A 22,279-nucleotide genomic window follows, 5' to 3' on the forward strand; every position below is an offset into this window, starting at 1 on the left:
TGGATGCTGCCTGACGAGAGAGCTGTGGAAAAACCTCCAACAAGCCAACTTCTCGGAGCTGAAGTTACAACACATCAGCGTGGCCCTGCCTTGGACACCCGTGGAGCCTCACATTGTGGGCTACGCCGTGAAGTAACGCAGCCGTGCCCGGCCTCCTCCAACCCCCTTGATATGTTTGATTGATCATATTGTTTATGATCAATATCATAATATTGATTTATGTATTGACTGGTATGTGACCGATCCAGCCCAAGCAAATCCAAACGTTTCCATCTTGGTAACGCAGTGTCCCGGTTTGGGCCAGAATAAAGGTGATTTTCTGTCTTGTACTTTTGCTTTTGGCTGAGTCTCTTGGAAGTAGTGGCACTTGCTGAAATTAACAGCAAGTTTCTCAGGCAGTGGCTACTTCTAGGACTGATAACATTCAATGTTTATGGTTATTGCTAGAGACTGGTGTGCAGAACCAAGGACGCTGAGGAACATTTTACCCTCCAAGAGGAATAAAGAGGTCCCACCTGCAGCCCTCTTTGGGGAGGAACAGACAAGAGAGATGCCAGAATTGACCAAACAGAGAATTCCATCCCATACACCTCATACTCAGGATAAATTTGAGGGATCACAAGGGTCAAGCCAGCTTCCAGCTTCCTGCTTCCCCTTCTTCACCCCTTCCCTGTTTCCTTCGGCATCCTGGGAGGATTCCATCCCTTCCTCTGCCTGTGCTCCTGATCCGTGCCAGCCCATATCTGTTCCTGCCTCCAGTTCCCAACTGCTCCCAAAATTCCAGCCTGGATTTTCCCAGGGCTGCCCCGCAGCCTCTGTGGTGACCTGAGAGCTATTGGGGGAAGAAGGGGAAAGGAATGTGGTATCAATTTCCCTGTATATTTGTATATCTTTAGTAATTCTTCCTATTTATCATTACTGTTTCATTAAAGCTGTGTAGTTTAATTTCCAACCCATCAGTCTCTCTCCCTTATTCTCTCTCCTTTCTTTATCAGGGAGGAAAGAGGGATTCATAGAGCATCTGTCACTCAGTTTAATTGCCGGGCCAGCGTTAAACCCTGACACGCACTGAAGCACTTTGAGTTAAAGTTTCTGAACCACACGTTAAATAACAGGTTCTGGTTTCTCTGAAGGCCTTGGAGGATGTGAAACAACCCAGCAGGCAGAAAACTGATGTGAATTCAAAGGAATTTCTGACGACAACTGGTTAATTCTGGGAAAGGATTCCCTCAGGTGTTGTTCCCTGTGCTGGGGCAGCCATGATAGGCCCCTGGGTTTGACCTTCTCCTCACTCTCAGTCCCAGCTCTTCATGTTCCAGCCTCAGAGGACGAACAATCAGATGCAAACCTTTAACACCGAACTTTTGCTCAGATGCGAGGATTTATTTACAGATTTATTTACTCTCCTGAAAGTGCGGAGGGGGAGGGGGGGGGGGGGGGGGGGGAAGGGCACCCTCCCTACCTCCTCCCCGGGTAACACCAAAGCCTCCCAGGCACTTGGCACCCTTCCTGCACGGTTCTAACTTTATTCACCCCCACCAGATTATTAAAAGACTCGAGTTTAACGTTAAACGAGCTCGGGAAGTTTCTCTCAGAGGCTCCGGGGCTCGCTCGGGAGCTGCCGCCTCTCCCTGGGCCGTTGGCAGCGTCGTCGTCGCCCCCCCCTCTTTCTTCCCCAACCCCGGCCCCGCCGCCATTTTCTCCCCTCGACGGAGGATGCGGCGGGGCCGGGCCGGTGCCGCCCTCCTGCTGCTCCTGGCGGGCAGCCTGCTCGGTCTGGCGGCCCCAGGGGTGTTCGCTGAGGGTACCGAGGCTCCACCAGGTGTGGGAAGGGCGGAGACGGGCGGTGGAGGGGTCTGAGAGGAGGAAAGGGAAGGGGAGGGGGTGGGGGAGTGGTGAGAGAAAAAGGGGAAAAAAAGTTCATCTCTACTTAAATATGAGTTCATCTATGAGTTTGCATACACGGAATGTACCCCACGAAGCCATCCACATGTAACCAGGTGAAACACACCTCACCCACCTGAAGGAAAGAGCCTCAGCACCTCCAGGAATCGTGCAAGTCCTGCAGCAAACACTCAGAAACAAACCGAGCCTCCCCAAAGCTGAAAAAAAAAAAACCCAACCCCAAACAACTCCTCAAATGCTGCCGAACACTCTGTTTTTGGGGTTTTTTTTCTTCAGTTTGCAGGATGTAACCGACTCGGTGCTGTTTTGCAGACTGCGGGCAACGGCCGCTCCTGAGCGAGACCTCAGAATCCCGGATCGTGGGGGGACAAAACGCTCCAGACGGAGCCTGGCCCTGGACAGTCAGCCTCCAGCTTCGTCATTCCAGCCTGAAATATGCCCATATTTGTGGTGGGGTTTTAGTCAGTAAGAATTCAGTGCTGACAGCAGCTCACTGTGTTAAACAAAGGAGGTAGGTATGGCTGCTAGGAGCTCCTCTCGGAGCGTGGGAGATGGATGAAACGTCACCTTGAATCAGAGGAAAGTTGGATTTTCAAAGGGTTGGAAGGGACCTTTAAGATCATCCGGGTTGTTCAGAGCCCTGGGTGAGCAGTATGGAAAAGAAGGGCTGCCCTGACATCAAGGAATCATAGAATTGTCAGGCTTGGAAGGGATCTTTAAGATCACCCAGGTCCAACCCCCCTGCTGTGGCACCCACAGATCAGGGTGCTCAGATCCCTATATCCAGCCTGGTCTTCAAAATTCCAGGGATGGATGGGGCTCCCACCACCTCTCTGGGCAACCTGGGCCTGTGTCTCACCACCCTCATGGGGAAGAACTTCTTCCTAACCTCCAGCCTAAATCTCCCCTCCTCTAGTCTGAATCCATTCCCCCGTGTCCTATCACTCCCTGACATCCTGAAAAATCCCTCCCCAGCTTTCTTGTAGCTCCCTTCAGATGCTGGAAGGACACAACGAGGTCTCCTTGAAGCCTTCTCCTCTCCATAACCCCAACTCTCAGTCTGTCCTCACAGGAGAGGTGCTCCAGCCCTCTGAGCATCCTCCTGGCCCTTCTCTGGACACATCCCAGCACCTCCATCTCTTTCTTCTAACAGGGGCTCCAGAACTGGACTCAGGACTCGAAGTGGGGTCTTGAGAGCAGAGAAGAGGGAGAGAATCCCCTCCCTTGACCTGCTGGCCACATTTTTCTTGATGCAGCCAAGGACAGGGTTGGTTTTCTGGGCTGCAAGATGGCTCATGTTGACCTTCTCCTCCCCCAAGTCCTTTTCCTGCTCTCAAGCCAGTCCCTGCCCAGCCTTTATGGGTGGTATCAGAACCCAAGGGACATGAGTGGGCTCTCATCCTGCAGAACCAATGTGCAAACCCAACCTGTGCAGCCACAGTTTCCTGGTACAGTCTGGAGGAAGGATTGGGTGACCAAAAACTGTCCCCTGTGTCACCTTGGCTGTAATGGTCTGGTGTGGTGACAGCCACACTCACAAACTCACAGCAGTTCTGCTGCATTTCAGCCATCTCATCACTGTTGTCTTTTCTCTATCCTTTAACAGAGTTAAAAAATTTAGAGCATGCCAGCTCCCTTCAGCTGTGTTGACCCAAGAGAAACTGAGCTCTAAAAACCACTGAACTTTGTAATTTTCTCATTTGTTATTTCTTTAAATGTACTTTTACAAACATTGACTTACAGAGGTGTGATATTGCAGATAATTTTAATTTTTCTCTTAGGCTTTGGAGGCTCGTTTGAATTTTATAGCCTGCCCTTTGCCCAGGCCAAATTCAACTCCCACTTAAAAAGATTTTTTTCAGCATGCTTGAAGAGAAATTAGGTCTGAATGAATCCAGCGTATTTCTAAATTTAATATTAAGTTGCTATTCATTATTTGTAACTTCTCCTTAAAAGATTTCCCAAATCTAGCTACAACCACAGCCTTCAGAAGCATTGTGGGGATAAACAGAAAATATTCACTACAGAATTTTCCATTTATGCTGCTACAGATGCACAAGCCAATAATAAATTTAAACAAATAAACAATAATTTAAAAACAAACAATAAATTTAAGACAGTGCCACCCAGCAAAGTATTTACTTTCACATAACTGTTAAAAAACACATTTGTTCTCTTGTAGGAACCCCTATTTCTGGAGAGCAGTTTTGGGTGTGCATAACCTTAGGAAACCTGGCAGCCAGACAGCAAGAAGAACCATCAGAAGCATCGTGGTGCACCCAGACTTCAACACAGAGACTTTTGAAAATGATTTGGCATTATTTCAGCTGGGTTCTGCAGTCCAGTTCAGTGGCTCCATCCAGCCTGCCTGCTTGACCCCCCAGAACCTTGGCCCACACCACTACAACAAAACCCAGTGTTTTATCAGTGGCTGGGGAAGGACAGAGGAAAAAGGTAACACTTCACTTGCCTCCTTGAGCTACGGGACTAAGAGCAGGGTCCATTCCCTCCAGCTCACTGAGAATTTGCTCAGGTTCCAGTCTTGTCACACCAAAATTTTGGAGCTGAATCTCTGCTTTCAGTGTTTTTTCCACTGAAACCAGGTTAGGTCCACAGAGATGCAACCAAAGGCAGACATTTTTTAGCCTTTCTTCCAAGAAAAGGAAAATCAAGTAGCCTGGGCTTTCAGGTTCAGGGTGCACCTTCTCTGTACTGTTGGCTACAAATAACTTTTTCATTGAAACCCAGGAATTCTTATGCTGTGCACTGCAAATTTCTGTATTTTAGAGGTGGTTGCCCTCCCTCCAATTCTTTCTTTAACCACAATAAGCTTGATATGATGTCAGGTGTGGGGTGCATCTTTCCTCTCTGGAAATTTCCAGGACAGGTGGGGATCCCATGAGCTTTTTTGCTCAGTTAGCTCTGACATTTTGAGCAAGGCCAGCGAGGAGTTTTAATTAAAATCAATGTTTCTTCAGAGGAAGAACTGCAAAAACTCCCTCAAACCCAAGCCTGCAAATCTTGAAGGCACTTCAGTTTAAATCCATTAGAAGCAGGCACAATCTCCAGGTTATTTATGTCTAAAAATGCACAGAGACAGCCTTAAGCTGGCTAAAGAGGGAAAAAAAAAAAACAAAAAATAAGAATTAAGGAGCAAGGACTGCTACACACACAGCAGCATAAATATTTTACCTTTCTCTATGCTATCTTCCATTAAAGGTAAAACTTCAGATGTGCTACAAGAAGCACGAGTAGAAATCATTCCTTCTAATATCTGCAACAGTTTTGGTGCCTATGAAGGTGTGGTGAATGACAAGATGATCTGTGCTGGCTCCATGTCAGGGAGCATCGATGCCTGTCAGGTAAGAATGAAGCTTGTGCCCAACCTGCTGGTAAAAAAAAAAAAACCAAAAAAACCCCAAGTCAGAGCCTCAGGGGCTTGGTGGTGACCAAAATTCACTCACGTGGCACAAAGAGGAAACAGAAAACGTTGAGCTGCAAAAGAAGCGTCTTAAAAACGGTGATTTGGGAGGAAAAAACCTGGCCCAAAAGTCCACAAAGAATTCCCGTGGTACTCAGAAGACCAGAATATCTTAAAAGAGAAAAGTCTGCAGGTATTTTTATGCACCACTTGCCACAAAAATGTCCATAAATGATGCTACTTCATCCAAACTGAGGTATGGATACCCACACCCGTGTCTTGCCTGGTTTTGAAAAGACAACAGCAGGTTGGAAAATGATCCAGTTCAGTGCCATGGCAAGATTTTTGTGTGCAGGTGTCAGGGTTTAACCCTGGCCTGGCAATTAAACTGAGTACCAACTGCTCTCTATTAATCTCTCTCCTCCCTGATAAAGAAAGGAGAGAGAATAAGGGAGAGAGACTGATGGGTTGGGAACTAAACTACACAGCTTTAATGAAACAGGAATGATAAATAGGAAAAATTACTAAATATATACAAATATACAGGAAAATGGATACCACATTCCTTCCCCCTTCTTCTCCCAATAGCTCTCAGGTCACCCCCGAGGCTGCAGGGCAGCCCTGGGAAAATCCAGGCTGGAATTTTGGGAGCAGTTGGGAGCTGGAGGCAGGAACACACAGATATGGGCTGGCACGGATCAGGAGCACAGGAAGAGGAAGGGATGGAATCCTTCCAGGATGCCAGGGGAAGGAAGGGAAGCAGGAAGGGCAGGAAGGGCAGGAAGCTGGAAGCAGGAAATCGATGGCTTGGCCCTCATGATCCCTCAAATTTATCCTGAGGATGACGTATATGGGATGGAATCCTCTGTTTGGTCAATTCTGGCATCTGTCTTGTCCATTCCTCCCCAAAGGAGGCTGCAGGTGGGACCTCTTTATTCCTTCTGGAGGGTAAAATGTTCCTCAGAGCTGAGCAGTGTCCTTGGCTCTGCACAGCAGTCTCCAGCAGTAACTCTAAACATCAGTGGTATCAGTCCTAGGAGCACACACTGTCTGAGAAACTTGCTGTTAATTTCAGCAAGTGCAGCTGCTTACAAGAGACTGAGCTAAAAGCAAAAGTACAAGACAGAAAATCACCTTTATCCTGGCCCAAACCAGGACAGCATGTTAAGGAAGCAGCATCTCTTTCTCAGAAAAGCCAATTCTCAGGTCAAAAGCAGCAGTTGAGGCATTTATAATTAAACCCCATCACATATTAATAAGTGGTTGATCTGATATCCTTCCTGCTTCCCTCAGCAGTTTGCCTTTAAGTAGGTGATGCAGCAAAGATTCAGGGTTCTGCTTTCCTTGCCCTGTTTCTTGGTACTTTCTGGTACTGATGGAGATGAATCTGGTTATATGGTGAGGTTATGGTATTACTTAAATGCCTGTATATGAAAGAAGCAGCTTTAACAGGAGATTTTTCTTTGTAGTGCTCCTTACAATTACTGCTATGGGGTGTTGGGGAATTTTTAAGAGTGCAATAAAATACATACACTACTCAGTTTGTGAATTAGCACAAAAACCACCCCTCAGGATAAATCTAACAGGAATCGATGCAGTAGTTGGTGTTAGATATTTCCTATATATTACAGACCACAAATGTGTGTTAAAAGATACAGGGAAGCCCTTCTGGCACTCTGGCTATTACTGCATGATTTAAAACTCCAGAGTATTTTTTGGAAGCTGCTGTCAACACTACCTAAAAGCAATAAAACTACTTTAGAACTGGGCTCCATAGCTAAAAACCAAACAAAACCACAACAAAACCCCAAACTATTTGTCCAAAATGCTGGTGGCATCTTGAATCACTACAAGAACAAGAATGTACATCCCCTTTCGCACCTTATTTGAAAGGTTTTGTCCCTTTTGGCAGCCCCTCTGCTGAACCACTGTGTGGAGACAACACATTTTTAAATTAACTGCTGAGTGAGAAAGTTCAGGGCTTCAGAATTAAAAGGTGCAGAAAGAAAAATACCAAAACTTTAGCCCAAGACAGTGAAACAAATGCAGGCACAGGGTTGTCACCAAGGATCACTCAGCATTAATCTCATTATTATTGCCCTGTCAACTTAACTGCTTGAAAAAAAGGTTAAAAAATCTACATTGTTTCCTGGAAAGGAATCTGCTAACAAGTTTTTTTGTGTTCTTTATCTCCAGGGAGACAGTGGTGGACCCTTATCATGCTATGACCAGAGCACCAGCAGATTTTATGTCATAGGGATTGCAAGTTATGGGCTGGGCTGTGGCCGACCAAGATATCCTGGGGTCTATGTCCATTTACCCCTCTACAGAGAATGGATAAAAGATGAACTGCTGAGGAACAAGGCTGGGAATCCAGTGAGCACAACCCTCCCCATCCTCCTCTGGGTGATCCCTTTAGTGCTCGTGTAGCTCCTCTGATGGGGCAAAAAATTGTGTTTTGTCTGCTCTGCCTGTTAGAACTCTGACAAGAAAGAAACTCCTGTTTCAGAATAAATCCCAGAGATAAAGGATACACACTTACTTTTTTGGAAGTCGTGTTTGCAACTGTGTTATTTTATTTTATTGTTTTTAATCCCTGCTTTTGATATCCATAGTAACAGCTGAGGAAATGGTAATGGCCTTGACGCTAAATAATGAAATTGAAAGGTTACCAACTGAAAATACTTTTTCCTTACCCTATTCTCTACACTTTCCCAGCTATCAGAAGCTTAGTAGGTACTACTTAGTAGGTACTACTTACTGCTACTACCAGGATTCTGTAGTTGGCAGAGTCACTCCCTCTGCTGGGTGAATACCACAGAGCACAAAGTGTGCTCAGCTCGTTGAAAAGGAAAAAAAAACCAACACCCTGCAGAAAAAGCAAAGGTTTTCTCCAGTAATTATGTTTAGTAATGACTCCAATTTCTGCACAAATAACTCAGCTCTCTGCCTGCTGAAAGGACACATCAGATAAAGGATCTCTGGGTGCTGTTTCACAGACTAAATATTTATTCTTGGCCACTGTGAAAGACCTGAGAGCACAGGCTGGATGCACATTGGGTCAGGAGCACTGCAGTGGTGTGTTAATTAAAAAGAAATCAGGAACATCAGAATTATATTTTGGCGACTTTATTTATCAAGGTCAAAATTTGCAACCATCTAATTGTTTAGACAAATATTTACAGTTGATATAAAGCATGTACTTTTGTTTGGAAATAACCAGCAGAACAGTATTAGGTGCTCTATCTCTTACTCTCATTTTATTCTCTTATCTAGATTTTGAAATAAATCCCAAATAAGTACTTCATGATAAGTGATTACTTAAAAGAGCAAACTCAGGTTACTTGTTTAATATTTCCAGGCTGAAAAATAAGCTGCTCTTCCCAAAACAGTGTGTCAAGAGGATAAAAACTGACTCATGTTAGGTCTGGCAGCTCTTACTTTTGTTTCACTTAATACAGAAAGAATTGGTTTTACAGTTTTAACACTTGATAGCTTGGGTTTTTTTTAATTATTATTATTATTATTATTCTGTATTTCAGAAGAACCTAAAGGAACAAGAGCACACAGTGAGGTTCAAAATACCACACAGGAGCTACCAAATTAGTTTCAGTACTGTCAAAGCCTCTTAAATAAATTCCCAAGAGTGTTCACACAAGTGATGGGAGACAGGTCCAATTCTCTGAGGTGCTGAGCATGTTCCAAGGTATTTTTTCTTCCCTAATAATGTAAGGACTTGCTCAGCCTTGCCCATGACTTCTGATGAGCACCAAAAGCACTTTTTTGGACGTGGTGGTGAACACAAATGTGTGGCTTGAAGGGAACAGATGATGGGTTATGTCCAGAACCATCATCTGCTTAGAAACTTGAGGAAAAAAATAAGATTTTTGTAGCCTACTAACAAGGTGATTGTGGAATGCAGTCTTTCTCCTACCATTTTCAAAGAGCTCTGCTTGCTAAAGAGTCCATTAATTAAAAAAATGAGTAAAATAAAATAAAATAAAATAAAAAAAATACTGACTGACCATATGAGAAGCATTAGACACCTAGGGAGTGAGCACATCTTTTCATGTCACTCAGGTCTGAGCAAGCACAACACACACATGGAGCTCTAAAACCTTTTGAGGAGCAGAATCCATAGTGCAATTCCCACTGACAGGACTGGAAGCAGGATTCAATCCTAACTATGGAAAAGAGTCTTATTTATTATTCATGCAATAAGCACTGCATAATACACATTTTGCTATTTCACAGAATCACAGAATGGTTGAGGTTGGTCCAACCTCCTGCTCAAGCAGGGTCACCCAAAGCAGGGTGCCCAGGACCACATCCAGACAGCTCTGGAGCATCTCCAAAAATGGAGATTCCACACCCAAAAGAGTCCTGATCATGTCAAACATTGAATTTTTCACCTGAAACAAATTAAAATCATATAAACTAGAAGCTCTGATAGCAATCAGATATAATGTGCAGGTATTATTCTCTGTGGGGAATAAAAAGCCCTGATCTTTATTTTTTTTTTCTTTTTTTTTTTTTTTCCCCAATACTCTTTAGGATCTTTTTTTTTTTTTTTTGCAAGCTGCCTACAGACATACAAAATTAATTCAAATATCTCCTAAGCCAAAAAGGATTTCATTTGACTTTGTACTATCCATAAAAAATATAGGCTTGAAAATCTGGTTCACAAAATATTTCATTTGCTTACTAAAATGAAATATATAAACTGTCAAAATACGTATAGAAACTCAATTTCAGAATTTGCAAAGATCACAAATTTAGCTACAAAATATAACAACCATCTACCTGTTTTTCAATAGAATATTTTTCTTACAAAGATACCATTACTTTGCAAAATATCACCTACCTTACAAAATTAGTCCAGAAATTTTGCATCACTTTCAGCATACAAACCATATATTAGAACCTCATTAACCCTTTGGTATATATCTTCCATTTTTTTCTTTCATCTTTTTAATTTCTTCTATTTGGTTTAAATGTTCCAAAGCACAGAAGAACCTCCAGCCAGAATAATCAACACATGGTTAATTGTCTCTCTAATCAGCACACAATTTTTCAATTATTGATGTTGATCATGCCCAGTCACTACGAAAAAAATGATTGTAAAACCATTCTTTAGGAATATTTGCTCACCATACTTGAAAATAATTTGATTTGTCAATTTCTCTTAAGCCAACACCTTATTTCCTGTGCCTCAGACATTTTCAGGACTATCCCTCTCACTGCTTTCTGCAGCTCCCTTCCAAGTTTGATAAACACAGCAAACATTGAAAAAAAAAAAACCACCAACCCAACTTTTAAAACTGTCAGCTGAGAAGGAGTAAACATAATTTATACCTCTAGCAAAGTAGTAGCTTGGTTATCATCTGAACCTGTAAAAAAAAAAACCCACCTTACAGATTCAAATAAAATTATTTACATACAAATAACTGAAAGAAAAAGCAAGGATTGAAAAAGAGTAAGAAATCAAGACATATACTGGTTATAAATGGTACTAATAATGTCAACTATGGCAAGGATTCCATTTCATCCACACTGGATTTGTAACCTCCATTACAGGAGGGATTTGTAGAAATTTTCAACAGAATTCTCATCCCCTGCCTCATGAAACTCTCCAACTGTCCTTTTATTGCAGATGCAATCTTGGCTTTGTCAAGTTTCCAGTTGTGCCAGCAGGAATTTGGGCAAGGTTTTCTTGTTTCCTCTTTGTCACCAACGTGTTGTAAATAAAATCTACACAGTCTTTAAGTTGTGAAATCTAGGTAGAAAAGTTTCAGTTTTTTGACCTTTCATCTAGTTTAAAAAATTCAGTATAAAAAAAAAAAAAAAAAAAAAAAAAAATTTATCCTCTGAAATTTAAGCAGTCCACAAAATTTTTACCTTCTTTTCTTACACACTTTTATGACAGTAAAGATCTTTCAAAGTTTTTAGCTCTTCAATTAGTGTTTTGTTCTGGTTTTCCAGGACTGCAACTCGATTTTCCAGACATTTAACATATTCCTTCTTCTTCCTACGGCACTCCCGAGCAGCTTCTCTGCAACAAACAAACAGAATTAAAATTGTTTACACCAGACCTGAGAGGTTTCTGTTTTATCAACAGAGAGGAAAGGGCTGGTTTTGCAGTCAGAACAAAACTGAAAAGCACCCTGGAAAGGGCAGGTGAAAAAAAAATAAAATTCCAAAAATTCAGTAACACACATTCAGGGACTTTTTCAGCCCAAGATTCTCTGAAATTCAGAGCTCAGCTCAGACTGAAGCAGGAAGCCTGGTTGGTTGGATGAGTCTCCTCTTAAGTCCATGTCCATATTTCTTGGGGTTTTAAGCAATAAAAAGTGTTTTTCAGGCTGCCAAGGGTGAGGGCTGAGGGCTCTAGGCTGAATTTTTCTGTCAAGGAGCTTCTGCTTTTCTGCAGTTATTTTATCACAGCCCCTGCTTTGCAGTGTTCAGGCTGCATCAACTGAAATCCCAAATCCCAAAGTTCCCTTGAGTCCAGATGGGAAATGTCCACCCTGGCACCCAAATGTTTGAAAAGCTGGAGCTGTGGCTGAATCTCACCTGCAGGATCCCTCTTGATCCTCCCCAGTCTCCTCCTTGATCTTCTGTAAATATTATTTCACAGAAGCAGAAATTAAACCCTGCAGGACCCGAGGAGGAGGCTTGGCTATTTTTCTATGATTCTCTCCCCCTAGAAATCCAAACTCCAGGAATGCAATCCTGAAATCAGTTCCTAAAACTAAAGCTTAATTTTTCTGCTGCCTGGAAATGCAAAGTTACATTTCCTTTATTTACCCAAACCATCTTTTTCCAAAATTCCAAAAATTCAGTAACACAGAGGGTTAATCTGCAGGGAAAAAAACCAATCTGCTCTCTCCAAACTGCAGGAGACAGAAGTTTGGGTCAGAATTCTCCCTGCTTTTTACTCTCCAAATTACCACCCTGATGGCACCACCAGCTCATGGTTTGTCCTTTGAAGATTTATTTCAGCAGCTCCACACCCCCCAGCAGCCCCCCTGCACTCACATACCTGTTCTTCATCAGCCTGATCTCTCTTTTCAGCTGGGGATCATCTGTCTTGCTTGTCTGTGAGGTCAGAGTGACAGGAGATGTCATCACCACAGTCTGAGGAAGGGAGGTGGTGGTTGGGGTGGTTCGGATCTGGTAGGTCTGCATGTCCCCTGATGCAGCTGGAAGAACACCAAAACCCCAAGAGGTGATGTGGGCTATGAGTGAAATCACCCTCGGGTTCCCAGTGAGATTTTCCAAGCTTTTTACTCACTCTGCACCACCACCTGGTTGCTGGGGACGAGGATCTGTTGGCCATCTGATGTTTGGGCATACTGCAGGATTGTTGTCCCAGGCTGAGTGCCACCAGTGTTGGTCATTGTCAGTGTCTGCAGTCCCTGCACACCATCTGCCCCTGGGCTGGCCAGCTGCAAACCATTGGCAGCAATGGCAACTGAAAAAAAAAAAAGCAACATGGACATCACTGTTGGGAGCTGTGCCTGACAATGTGCTGATAAAGGTTGTAGATAAAGAGGTTGTACATCTGCTGTGCATCAGCTGGAAAAGCTCTCCTGTCACCTCCACTCTCAGATCCTGCTGCTGGGTGGAAATGGGGGGGGGAAAAGGACTCGAGGAGAGGAGGAGAGGCTGAGGGAGCTGGGGGTGATGAGGCTGGAGAAGAGGAGGCTCAGGGGAGACCTCATCACTCTCTACAACTCCCTGAAAGGAGGTTGGAGCCAGGGGGGGTTGGGCTGATATCAGTGGGACAAGAGGGCACGGACTAAAGAATTTTTTCCTAATATCCAACCTAAACCTCCCCTGGCAGAGCTTCAGCTCTGCCAGGGGAGGTTTAGGTTGGATATTAGGAAAGGATTTCTTTCTGGAGAGGGTGATCAGACATTGGAATGGGCTGCCCAGGGAAGGGGTGGATTCTCCATCCCTGGAGATATTTCCAAAGAGCCTGGATGTGGCACTCAGTGCCATGGGCTGGGAACCACGGGGGGAGTGGAGCAAGGGTTGGACTTGATGAGCTCTGAGGTCCCTTCCAACCCAGCCCATTCTGTGATTCTATGATTCAGGTGAAATGGTGAGATGCTGGGAGCAGGGTGGCCTCTAAAAGGAGAGGAGGCACCAGCTCTGGCCTCACTGTGGAAACAGCCTTAAAAAAGGGGAAAAAGCTACAGAGGCAAAGGTGGGAGGTGAGACACAGCAGTAGGAACACTGCCCAAGGACTCCAGGTGCTCCAGGTGGCTTTATTGTTGACAAGCACAAGGAACACCAGGTGATAAAACCAAAGGCACAATTCCTTTTTTTTTTCTACCTCCCCTGAAGCCACAAGAAGAGCTTTCCATGTGGCCACAGTGGTATCTACACTGATCTTACATTTTCAGCTAAATTTAACACTAGAAGACTGCTCCATTTCTTCATAACAACATCATATGGATGCCTGGTCTTCATGTGCAAAAATTAGGATAATGAAGGGGTCTTTAGATACCAGTCTGTTTCCATGTAATCACAGTACCAGTGTTACTAACTGCTGGATAAATACCCAAACCTTTTGAGCTTCATCTTAGTCAAATATGTAACAAAAAGGAAAACTGTAATTTTAGACAAGTTGAAGAAAAAAAGGTGGCCAATTAGGCATGCTGTAACATACTGTACTGTCCAGTGCTTGTCTGGTAGATGGGAGTGGGAACAGACATAGATGTAACAGTGGAGACACCAGGACTCTCCTCATCTCCTTTCCTATCACGGGTGTCTTCGGAAGAAAGATCTTTCAAAATTTTTCTATAAAATAAAAAAAAAAAAAAAAAAGAGTTTATCAGCTCCAACAAGCAACTAGGAATTCCTGCAACAACTGTTATAAAATACTGTTTTGAACGACAGAAAGAAACACTTAAGATTTTTGTGAACAGCTTTTGGAATTAAGAAAAAGTTGGTAGACCAAGCACTGACCTGTAAGATGGACGCCGAGCTAAGATCCCCCGAGCTTTCTGTGAAGAGCCTATGCTGTCTGATGAATCCTGAGAATCTTCACTCTCAGACAAAGACACCTGAAGAACAAATCCCTGGTGGTTATCTGGTGCACTTGAGAAGAAACACCCAGAAAAAATGACACAGTCTATAGGTGAGCTAAAGCCGCCTGGAAACTACACAAATGCAGCTAATTACAGAATTTTCAGGGTTGGAAGGGAATTAATTACAAAGAGAAAGTAAAAATGGTGGAGTTTTTATTTCTAGTTTCAGTCTTATCTGCTGTTTCTAGCAGTTATCAGAGACTGTTACATTAGGAAGGTCATAATGAAACAGAACCCTGCCAAACAAAAAAAAAAAACAAAAAAAAATGCTCGAGAGATTCTCTCAAACTTTTTGATCCCATTAAAAGCTGGAAAAGTTCACCATCTTGAAGCCAGCTGGAATAAACTGCAGGATTAATCAATCCAGAATGCTTAAAACAGGAATGTGGAGATATAGGAAGGGTTTCTTCTTTTCCTTCAAATCATACAAGCTCAGCTAGCTTGGAGCTGGTGAGGTCTGAAAAGGTGAACCACAGCCACACGTGGGTTTGTGTAAAGAGGAAAGGAAACAGGAACACCACTTATGTACAGAGAAAAAACACATAAAACAGCTGAAATCTTGTGTGTGGAAAGAAGAGCAGTGTATTTTGCTGGTCAGATTATAAGAGTCAAGTCAAAATAACATTTAGGACCTTCAGGGAGCAAATACAGAGTTTTTTTCTCTAATTTTTCTCTTTATTCCACTGGGTCCTCATCCAGTTGTCAAGTGTTAATTTTTTTTCTCTGCTGCTCCTTATTAAACACAAGTTAACAAAACATTATCTGGGTGGCAGCAACAAAAAGTCAGGAAGAATGCATGCAGCCCTGGGAAAAGCATTTCTCACTGAACTACTGCTAGAAACAAAAAGAGCAACAACCTGCTACCAACATGGAAAGAAAAGCTACTTGTGGATTTTATTTTTTTTTTTTTCTCCTTTGAGCAACAAGGCCACAAAGTTCATAAATTACAGGGAAAAAAAAGGAAAGAATCCAGTCAGTGGGGAGCCTGCAACTAGAAGAGGGTGATAGGAAAGGGATTAGTGGAGACTCAGGTTAATGACAACCTCCTGAACCAGCTGCTTGGCTGGTTTTAAATGTGTTTTCTTTTCCAGGATCTGAGGGTAGAGGAATAATGAGAGCTGAAACCACCTCAGAAGTTGCCTTTTCATGGTTTACCAGTTAAATGTCACATGAACAGATAAGCTCAGTACAAAAGATCAGTGACAAATCCATGCTTTTTAGCACAGCTCCTCCAAGCATTCAGCTGCCAGGGTCACTCCAGTGCCAGGCTGCCCAGAGGGGAGGCAAGAAGTGAGTGAAGTGGTAACAAACTCAAGTGCAAACTCCCCAGGGCACCTCTCTGAAGAGATCTGGCCCCAAAATCACAAGAATAAGAGACAAGCAGAATGCTGAGGTCCCACAGAAAGGGAGTTCCAGCATGCAGGAGGTGAGCAAGCAGCAACTCATCCACCACGCTGCAGGTCGACCCTTTTCAAACACTCATTTTTCCTCCTTGGGGTTGTTCTCTGCTCTCCATATTTGGGTATTTTAAACACTGATTCCTTGGCTGTTAAGAGCACTGCCTAAAAGAGTTGTGGTTTTGTCTTTTTACCCAGGGAGGCAACATCAAAGAGTTGAATTTAAACTCCAAAGGTAATTTTAGCACTACAAATAATTAAAAAAAAAAAATAATAATTTCAACATCACCAAGGAGGGATCCCCCCAAATCCTGCCAGGGGCCAGGAAGGCTGCAGGGGGGCAGAGTCTGAGGCAGGCAAGACTTTCCAAGTCTTTTCATGTACAATAAACAGGATTTTGGGTTGTTTAACAGACAATCTGTAGTTACCTGCACTGTTGGCACCTGGGGTGAGTGGATTACAGAAGAGGACTGAGCTGTCTGAATGACCCCCTGGACCTGGACTTGCTCTCCAGGAAGCTGAACAACTGTCAGGGGAGCAGGACCTCTTAGAGACATCTACAACAAACCAGAAAATGAGTAACAGGAGCTTTCGTTCCATTCAGAAAGTGTACACACATGTAGCAAAACTACTGCAGAACGTGCATTAGCTGAAGCTTCTTTTCAGTCTTTAATAAAGTCACAGAAGGTATCCTTTAAAAGATACATTTTTGATGGATATCTGCATTAAAAAAAAAAAAATTAAAAAGGCTGAAGAGTTACTTCTTGCCTTGGGTTAGGGGGGAAATCAAATCTGTAGCAATTTGTGCAAAAGACTTAAAATGCTGCAAGGTCAACACCTGCAGCTCCAAAAGAACAAGGGAGCAGATTTCAGACTCAGAATCAATTCAGGGAGCACCATTATGCACACACAGGGCCCCATTTTTGTGGCATTTTGTTTTTTCAAGTTTGAGTTCCATGGTAAGAGTGTCTCAGACCTGGAGAAGCAGAAATCAAAGAGCCTGAGAAGCAGCTTAATTCTTGGTAACAGGAGCTCAGCACCCTAAAATCTAAAAGGATTAAATGAGCAACAGGACTGAGGGTTTAGGACAGCTCAGGACTGAAGTAATCCAGAAGGTAGCATGAATAATGTACATATTTGGTGTTCTTGTTTTATTTTTTTTCTCAACAACCACTATCAGGTGAGGGTTCAAAGATTTCCCAGAGAAGAAATCCCAAGTTTAGTGCAGCAGAAGCCAAACAATTTCCCTGGAAAGCTCAAGGGCTGCAACTGAAGCAGAGAATGTGCAAGTTCTGGATGAGGAAGAAGAACAAAGAGCACATTTTTCCAAATAAAAACACGTTTGAAAACTTCAATAAATGTTGTAAAATTAAGAAATTAAAAATTAATTACTACTACCCCTATATAAAACATTTGTTACTTCCTAACAGATCTGGGGGGGGTTTTGTTGAACTCACACCAGCACTTCAAAAATAACTCAAAGTACAGAGGTAGATACATAAATAAATAATCAGTGTCCTCACCAAACTTCTTCACTACTTTTATTAATCTGAAATATATGAAAAGATGAAGGGGTCATTAAAACTCATACAGCTGGCTTTCCATTTCATATTATTTGCATTATTTTACAGGTGTATTAACTTAAAATTGGCAACTTGATATAAAAATATCAGCAAAACAACCTGCAAACAAACGAACAGGATGCTTGCTGATGCCCTGGCCCATCTTTACCTCACACAGTCACCTAAATTTTGCATCAAAATCTAAAATTTTGCTGTTTCCCTGGATGGTTCTGTGGCTACAGGAGCAGATTTACCCAGCAAGATTCTTCCAGGTGAGCAGAAATCAGGAGGAATTCAGGATACACCTCTGAAAGGCTCCCACTTTTCCAGCCTTGTCTGATTTGTTACATGAAACATTCATTTGGGTTAAAATCCAAGTGTTTCCATGGTGCTGAGCACCCAGAATGACTACAAAAGGAGCTGAAAATGCTTTTTCTGGAGAAAAAAAAAACCAAAACCCAACCCCACAAGGAAAATGAGGTCCCTGGTTCATTCCTCAGCAGCTCCTGTGTCAGCCTGATGGAGATTTCAGAGGATGTAAAACAAAAAGGCTGGGCTGCATTTTCACATGTTCTCTGCTGCTCGTGTTTGGGTATTTAAAACACATGAAAATAAAAATTAATTAATGAAAAAAAAAAAGAAAATTAAAAATGAAAATCAATTTAATTAATTAATTTCGAATGCAAGCCCTTTGCTTAATTCTGTGCTGCCCATCAACAAACCAGCTTGTTTTTTTTTCAACCTCCTTTTGTGTTTTTTTCTCCCTGGGTTTCTAAAACTCAAGAAATAACCCAGTTTGTAGCACATTAAAAAAAAATGGTTCTCCACAGCCTTGGGTGTTTGCTGAGATTTTTGGGCCAGGCTTTACCTGTTGAGCAATATGAGAGAGCTGAGCTGCCTGTAGTGTTGTACCTTGGACAGCTGATGGTTGGGGAGGTGTCACTGAACTGTTGCTGCTGCTCTTTTGCACCTCTTCCATCATCAACTGCAAGAAAAAAAGAATTTAATTCAGTGTCTGAGAAACCCAACCAGCTGCTTCACAGAATCCCCAGTTTTCAGCCTTTTAGCCACTTTTGAGTAGGGAAATGCAGAGGATTTTTCTCACTTCCCCTATAAAGAAGTCAAGTCAGGGGATCTTGGAAAAAAAGAGTGAAGCATTTCTACCAAATAATGTCTTGCTCTAAGTCAAAGAGTTCTCCAAAATAGTTTTTTTCCTGCTCAAGCTTCCTGAATTTTCTGGGTTTTGGTGAAAATAAAGAAATCAAGTCAGGGGATCTTGGAAAAAAATCAGGTGAAGCATTAATACCAAATAATGTCTTGCTCTAAGTCAAAGAGTTTTCCAAAATAGTGTTTTTCCTGCTGAAGCTTCCTGACAAATCTGTTCCCTGAATTTTCTGGGTTTTGGTGAAAATAAAGAAATCAAGTCAGGGGATCTTGGAATAAAAACAGGTGAAACATTAATACCAAAGAGTATCTTGCTCTAAGTCAAAGTTTTCCAAAATAGTGTTTTTCCTGCTCAAGCTTCCTGAATTTTCTAGGGTTTTGGTGAAAATAAAGCAGTCAAGTCAGGGGATCTTGGAAAAAAAACAGGTGAAGCATTAATACAAAATAATGTCTTGCTCTAAGTCAAAGTTTTCCAAAATAGTTTTTTTCCTGCTCAAGCTTTCTGAATTTTCTGGGGTTTTGGTGAAAATAAAGCAGTCAAGACAGGGGATCTTGGAAAAAAAACAGGTGAAGTATTAATACCAAAGAATATCTTGCTCTAAGTCAAAGTTTTCCAAAATAGTTTTTTTCCTGACAAACCTGAATTTTCTGGGTTTTGGTGAAAATAAAGAAATCAAGTCAGGGGATCTTGGAAAAAAACCAGGAGATGCATTAATACCAAAGAATATCTTGCTCTAAGTCAAATAATTTTCCAAAATTTGTTACTCAACCTATTTTACAACATCTGAATGTTTAAAAAAACCAAAACAGGGCTTCAGAATCACAGAGTTTGGAACCTGAAACCCTGCAGAAATCTCTGTAACCCAGTCACAAACACTTCTCTCATTTTTTCAGATTTTATATTTAACTGCTCACTCTGTCTTGCCAGCTTCCCCCCTCCCCCCCTCTTCCAAAATTGGGGGATTTAGTGCTGGAAAAATGGATGTTTTTAGGTGGGGTGAGTGGGTGGAGCAGCCTGGAGCCTGCAAAGATGATCAGGGAGTGTTAAACATTTTTGTCACAGAAGGTTTGAAACTGGTGAGAGTTGCTATGAGACTGGAAATTACTTTTTTTTTTTCTGTGGAAATGTGAGTCATTGATTTTTTATTTTTTTTTTTTTCCCTGCTGAGATAAACCAGCACAAAATCCTCTTCTGGAATCCTTACTCAGCCCAGGAGTTCCACTGGAGAACTCCTCAAAAAAAAAAAAAAAAAAAAAGGACTTTGTGGAGAGAAGAAATGGATGCAAAAAATTTTAGCTGAGTTGTGATGCTGCCTCCCAGCTCCCTTCTGTGGGGAAACTTAAATAAACTCAGTTTAAGCAGAAAAAAAAAAAAAAAAAAAAAAAAAAGGTTTTACTCCAGAATAAGCAGCTCAGGATCTTGGAAAAAAAAAAAAGCAGAATTATTGAGAAGCACGAGTCAAGGCTGCAGCTTTCCATACCCTGTGGTGGAGCTGTGAAGATTTTGGTCAAATATTAATATTTTGTCAAATAAAAATTGCTCAATTTTTGTAAATTTTTGACAGAATATTAATATATATTAATCTATTCTATTTGACAGAATATTAAATTTTTGACAGAATATTAATATATATTAATCTAAGAATTATATTTGACAGAATATTACAAATTTTTGACAGAATATTAATATATATTAATCTAAGAATTATATTTGACAGAATATTACAAATTTTTGATAGAATACTAATATATATTAATATAAGAATTATATTTGACAGAATATTACAAATTTTGATAGAATATTTATATTAATCTAAGAATTATATTTGACAGAATATTAAATTTTTTGACATATTAATATATTAATATAAGAATTATATTATATTTGACATAATATTAAAATAATATTTTTCATCTAGCAAAGGCTTGAGTGGTATCTCAGGGCTGAAATGTCTCAGGAATTAATTATTTTGTTTTTTAAAGGCTTAATGAAGTAAAAAAAATCCAAGTGTACTGGGCACAGAATTTTATTCTCAAATAATACAGGACAAAAGTCACAGGTAACAGCAATTCCAAACAATTTGTTGATTATTAATCTGGGGAAATTTTTGCATTCTTTAACACCTGCAAGCAAGGTCTTCACAAGCCACAGCAGAGAAAACATTATTTATTTGGAAATTAAACACACTTGGGGCAAGTTTGGTGTGGTTTGGTTTGCAGAAAACTGACAGAACTCCCTTTTTTTTTTTTTCCCAGGAATCCAGAGGCAAAGTGAGGAGAATTGAGTCAAAGCACCCAGCTGGAGTTTTGGATCCCGTTCTCCAAACACACTCCAATTCCTCCTTAAAACTTCAGGAGTGTTTTCCACACCCTTTTTCCTCCAATCCCTCCCCCCCTGCCCCAGCCTCCTGTGCTGAAACGAAGCCTTGGGGAGCATTCCCGTGGCAAAACTCTGAAAAAATCAAAGCCTGCAGCCTAAAAACGTTGGCAGGAGGGATCTGGAGATCCGTGAGGGGTGGAAAACACCAAATGAGGCTGTTAAAAATACATTATATCCTATATTATAGGTCTCGATTGCTTTGTCTAGCTCCATATTCACTTTCTTCTTAGTTTAAGTCGGAATTTACTGGTTAGGAACACAAATTCGTTCACATTTATTACAATCAGGTCTCACAAGACCATTTTGCATCCAACCAACCCCACGCTCCCTGCCCCGAGTGCTGGAAGACCCGCCTCACAAAAACCAAAAATTTACAGAATTTTACGGGGAAAAAAAATCACCAATTTCTGGGGGGAATAAAAAAAAAAAAAAAAAAGATTCTTCACTGCCAACAGCGAGGAACCACTCTGGGGTTTATGGGTCGCTCCCCAGGAGCTCTAAAGGGACCTCCCTGCTGCTCAGAACCGGCTCAAACCCCGCTCCAAGTCTCCCCCCGAGAGCTCCGCGCTGGAGCCCCAACCCCCCCGCGACCCAACCAGGCCCGGGAGGCTCCTCAGGGCCGGACCTCAGGGGGGTTCGGTTCCCAGGGCAGGAGCGGGGGGGGCAGGCCCGGCAGCAGCCGCTCCCCAGGCCGCACCTGCCCGGGAACTTCCCCGGGGGATCCCTCGCAGGGGAAGGGGCGAGAAGGGCCCCGGCTGAAGGGAAGGGTTTATCCCGGGGCTCGGTCATCCCCTCACGGCCCGGTGCGGGGAGGGGAAGGCGGCGGAACGCTGCGGGGAGCGGCGCGGCCTGGCCGGGCCTGGTTTAGGCCCCGGGGGCTGCGGGAGCGTCCGGGCCGGGCCCGTCGGGGGCGGGAGGGAAGGGGCGGGCGGGCCGAGGGGGAGGGGGCGGCCTCCCCTGTCCGCCACGGGGCCTCAGAAGCGGCCGCTCTTACCTCAGAGGCCCGCCGGGCCCCGCCGCTGGCAGCGCCTGGGGAGAACCGAGGCCGCCGCCGTTCCCGTCTCCGCCTCAGGAAAGCGGCGCCGGCGGCATCGTGAGGACGGCGGGGCCGCGCGGGATGGGCGGGCAGCGACCATAGAGTCCCCGCCGAGGCCTCGCCTAGAAAGCCCCACCATAGAGTTCCCGCAGCATAGAGCCCCGCGGGAGGAGGGCTAGAGCGGCCGTCCTGGCACCGCCTCCAACCGCGGCTACCATAGAGAGGAAAGGCGGAGGGCGCCGCCGCTGCCGGCCTCCCTCCCCCCCCCCCCCAACACACCCCAAGCGGCCTCAGGCGGCTCGGGCGGAAACTGCGG

General features: G+C 43.1%; 2 protein-coding genes across 6 annotated transcripts; one reads left to right on the top strand and one right to left on the bottom strand.

Moving 5' to 3' along the window:
* The first annotated feature begins 768 nt into the window (after positions 1–768).
* TMPRSS12 (transmembrane serine protease 12) lies at positions 769–7,878 on the top strand. The gene is made up of 5 exons (XM_071729360.1): positions 769–1,822; positions 2,218–2,416; positions 4,088–4,359; positions 5,125–5,267; positions 7,523–7,878. The coding sequence occupies exons 1-5, from the start codon at positions 1,717–1,719 to the stop codon at positions 7,754–7,756; spliced, it is 954 nt and encodes a 317-aa protein (XP_071585461.1). The 5' UTR covers positions 769–1,716; the 3' UTR covers positions 7,757–7,878.
* A 561-nt stretch (positions 7,879–8,439) lies between these two features.
* ATF1 (activating transcription factor 1) lies at positions 8,440–22,025 on the bottom strand. 5 transcript variants are annotated; one of them, XM_071729356.1, is made up of 9 exons: positions 21,922–22,025; positions 18,252–18,368; positions 16,250–16,378; positions 14,303–14,400; positions 14,004–14,134; positions 12,621–12,800; positions 12,369–12,528; positions 11,225–11,378; positions 8,440–11,102 (listed from the first exon to the last, which is right to left on the bottom strand). In XM_071729356.1, exons 2-8 carry the CDS (start codon positions 18,363–18,365, stop codon positions 11,234–11,236), a joined length of 957 nt encoding a protein of 318 aa, XP_071585457.1. In that variant the 5' UTR covers positions 18,366–18,368; positions 21,922–22,025; the 3' UTR covers positions 8,440–11,102; positions 11,225–11,233. The 5 variants fall into 5 exon arrangements, with proteins under 5 accessions (XP_071585457.1, XP_071585458.1, XP_071585456.1 ...); XM_071729357.1 differs by having other exon boundaries at positions 8,440–11,378; positions 18,296–18,368; XM_071729355.1 differs by having other exon boundaries at positions 8,440–11,378.
* Between the last annotated feature and the right edge of the window lie 254 nt (positions 22,026–22,279).

Source organism: Heliangelus exortis, chromosome 31 (assembly GCF_036169615.1).
Source record: "Heliangelus exortis chromosome 31, bHelExo1.hap1, whole genome shotgun sequence".
Taxonomy (NCBI): Eukaryota; Metazoa; Chordata; class Aves; order Apodiformes; family Trochilidae; genus Heliangelus; species Heliangelus exortis.

Excerpts from the sequence above, each read along its gene's own strand:
- TMPRSS12 (XM_071729360.1), top strand. The coding sequence starts at position 1,717 with ATGCGGCGGGGCCGGGCCGGTGCCGCCCTCCTGCTGCTCCTGGCGGGC. Across the intron at positions 1,823-2,217 it reads GGGTACCGAGGCTCCACCAG|ACTGCGGGCAACGGCCGCTC; the intron begins GTGTGGGAAGGG and ends GCTGTTTTGCAG. Across the intron at positions 4,360-5,124 it reads GGGAAGGACAGAGGAAAAAG|GTAAAACTTCAGATGTGCTA; the intron begins GTAACACTTCAC and ends CTTCCATTAAAG.
- ATF1 (XM_071729356.1), bottom strand. The coding sequence starts at position 18,365 with ATGATGGAAGAGGTGCAAAAGAGCAGCAGCAACAGTTCAGTGACACCT. Across the intron at positions 12,529-12,620 it reads CAACCAGGTGGTGGTGCAGA|CTGCATCAGGGGACATGCAG; the intron begins GTGAGTAAAAAG and ends GTGTTCTTCCAG. Across the intron at positions 11,379-12,368 it reads ATCAGGCTGATGAAGAACAG|AGAAGCTGCTCGGGAGTGCC; the intron begins GTATGTGAGTGC and ends TGTTTGTTGCAG.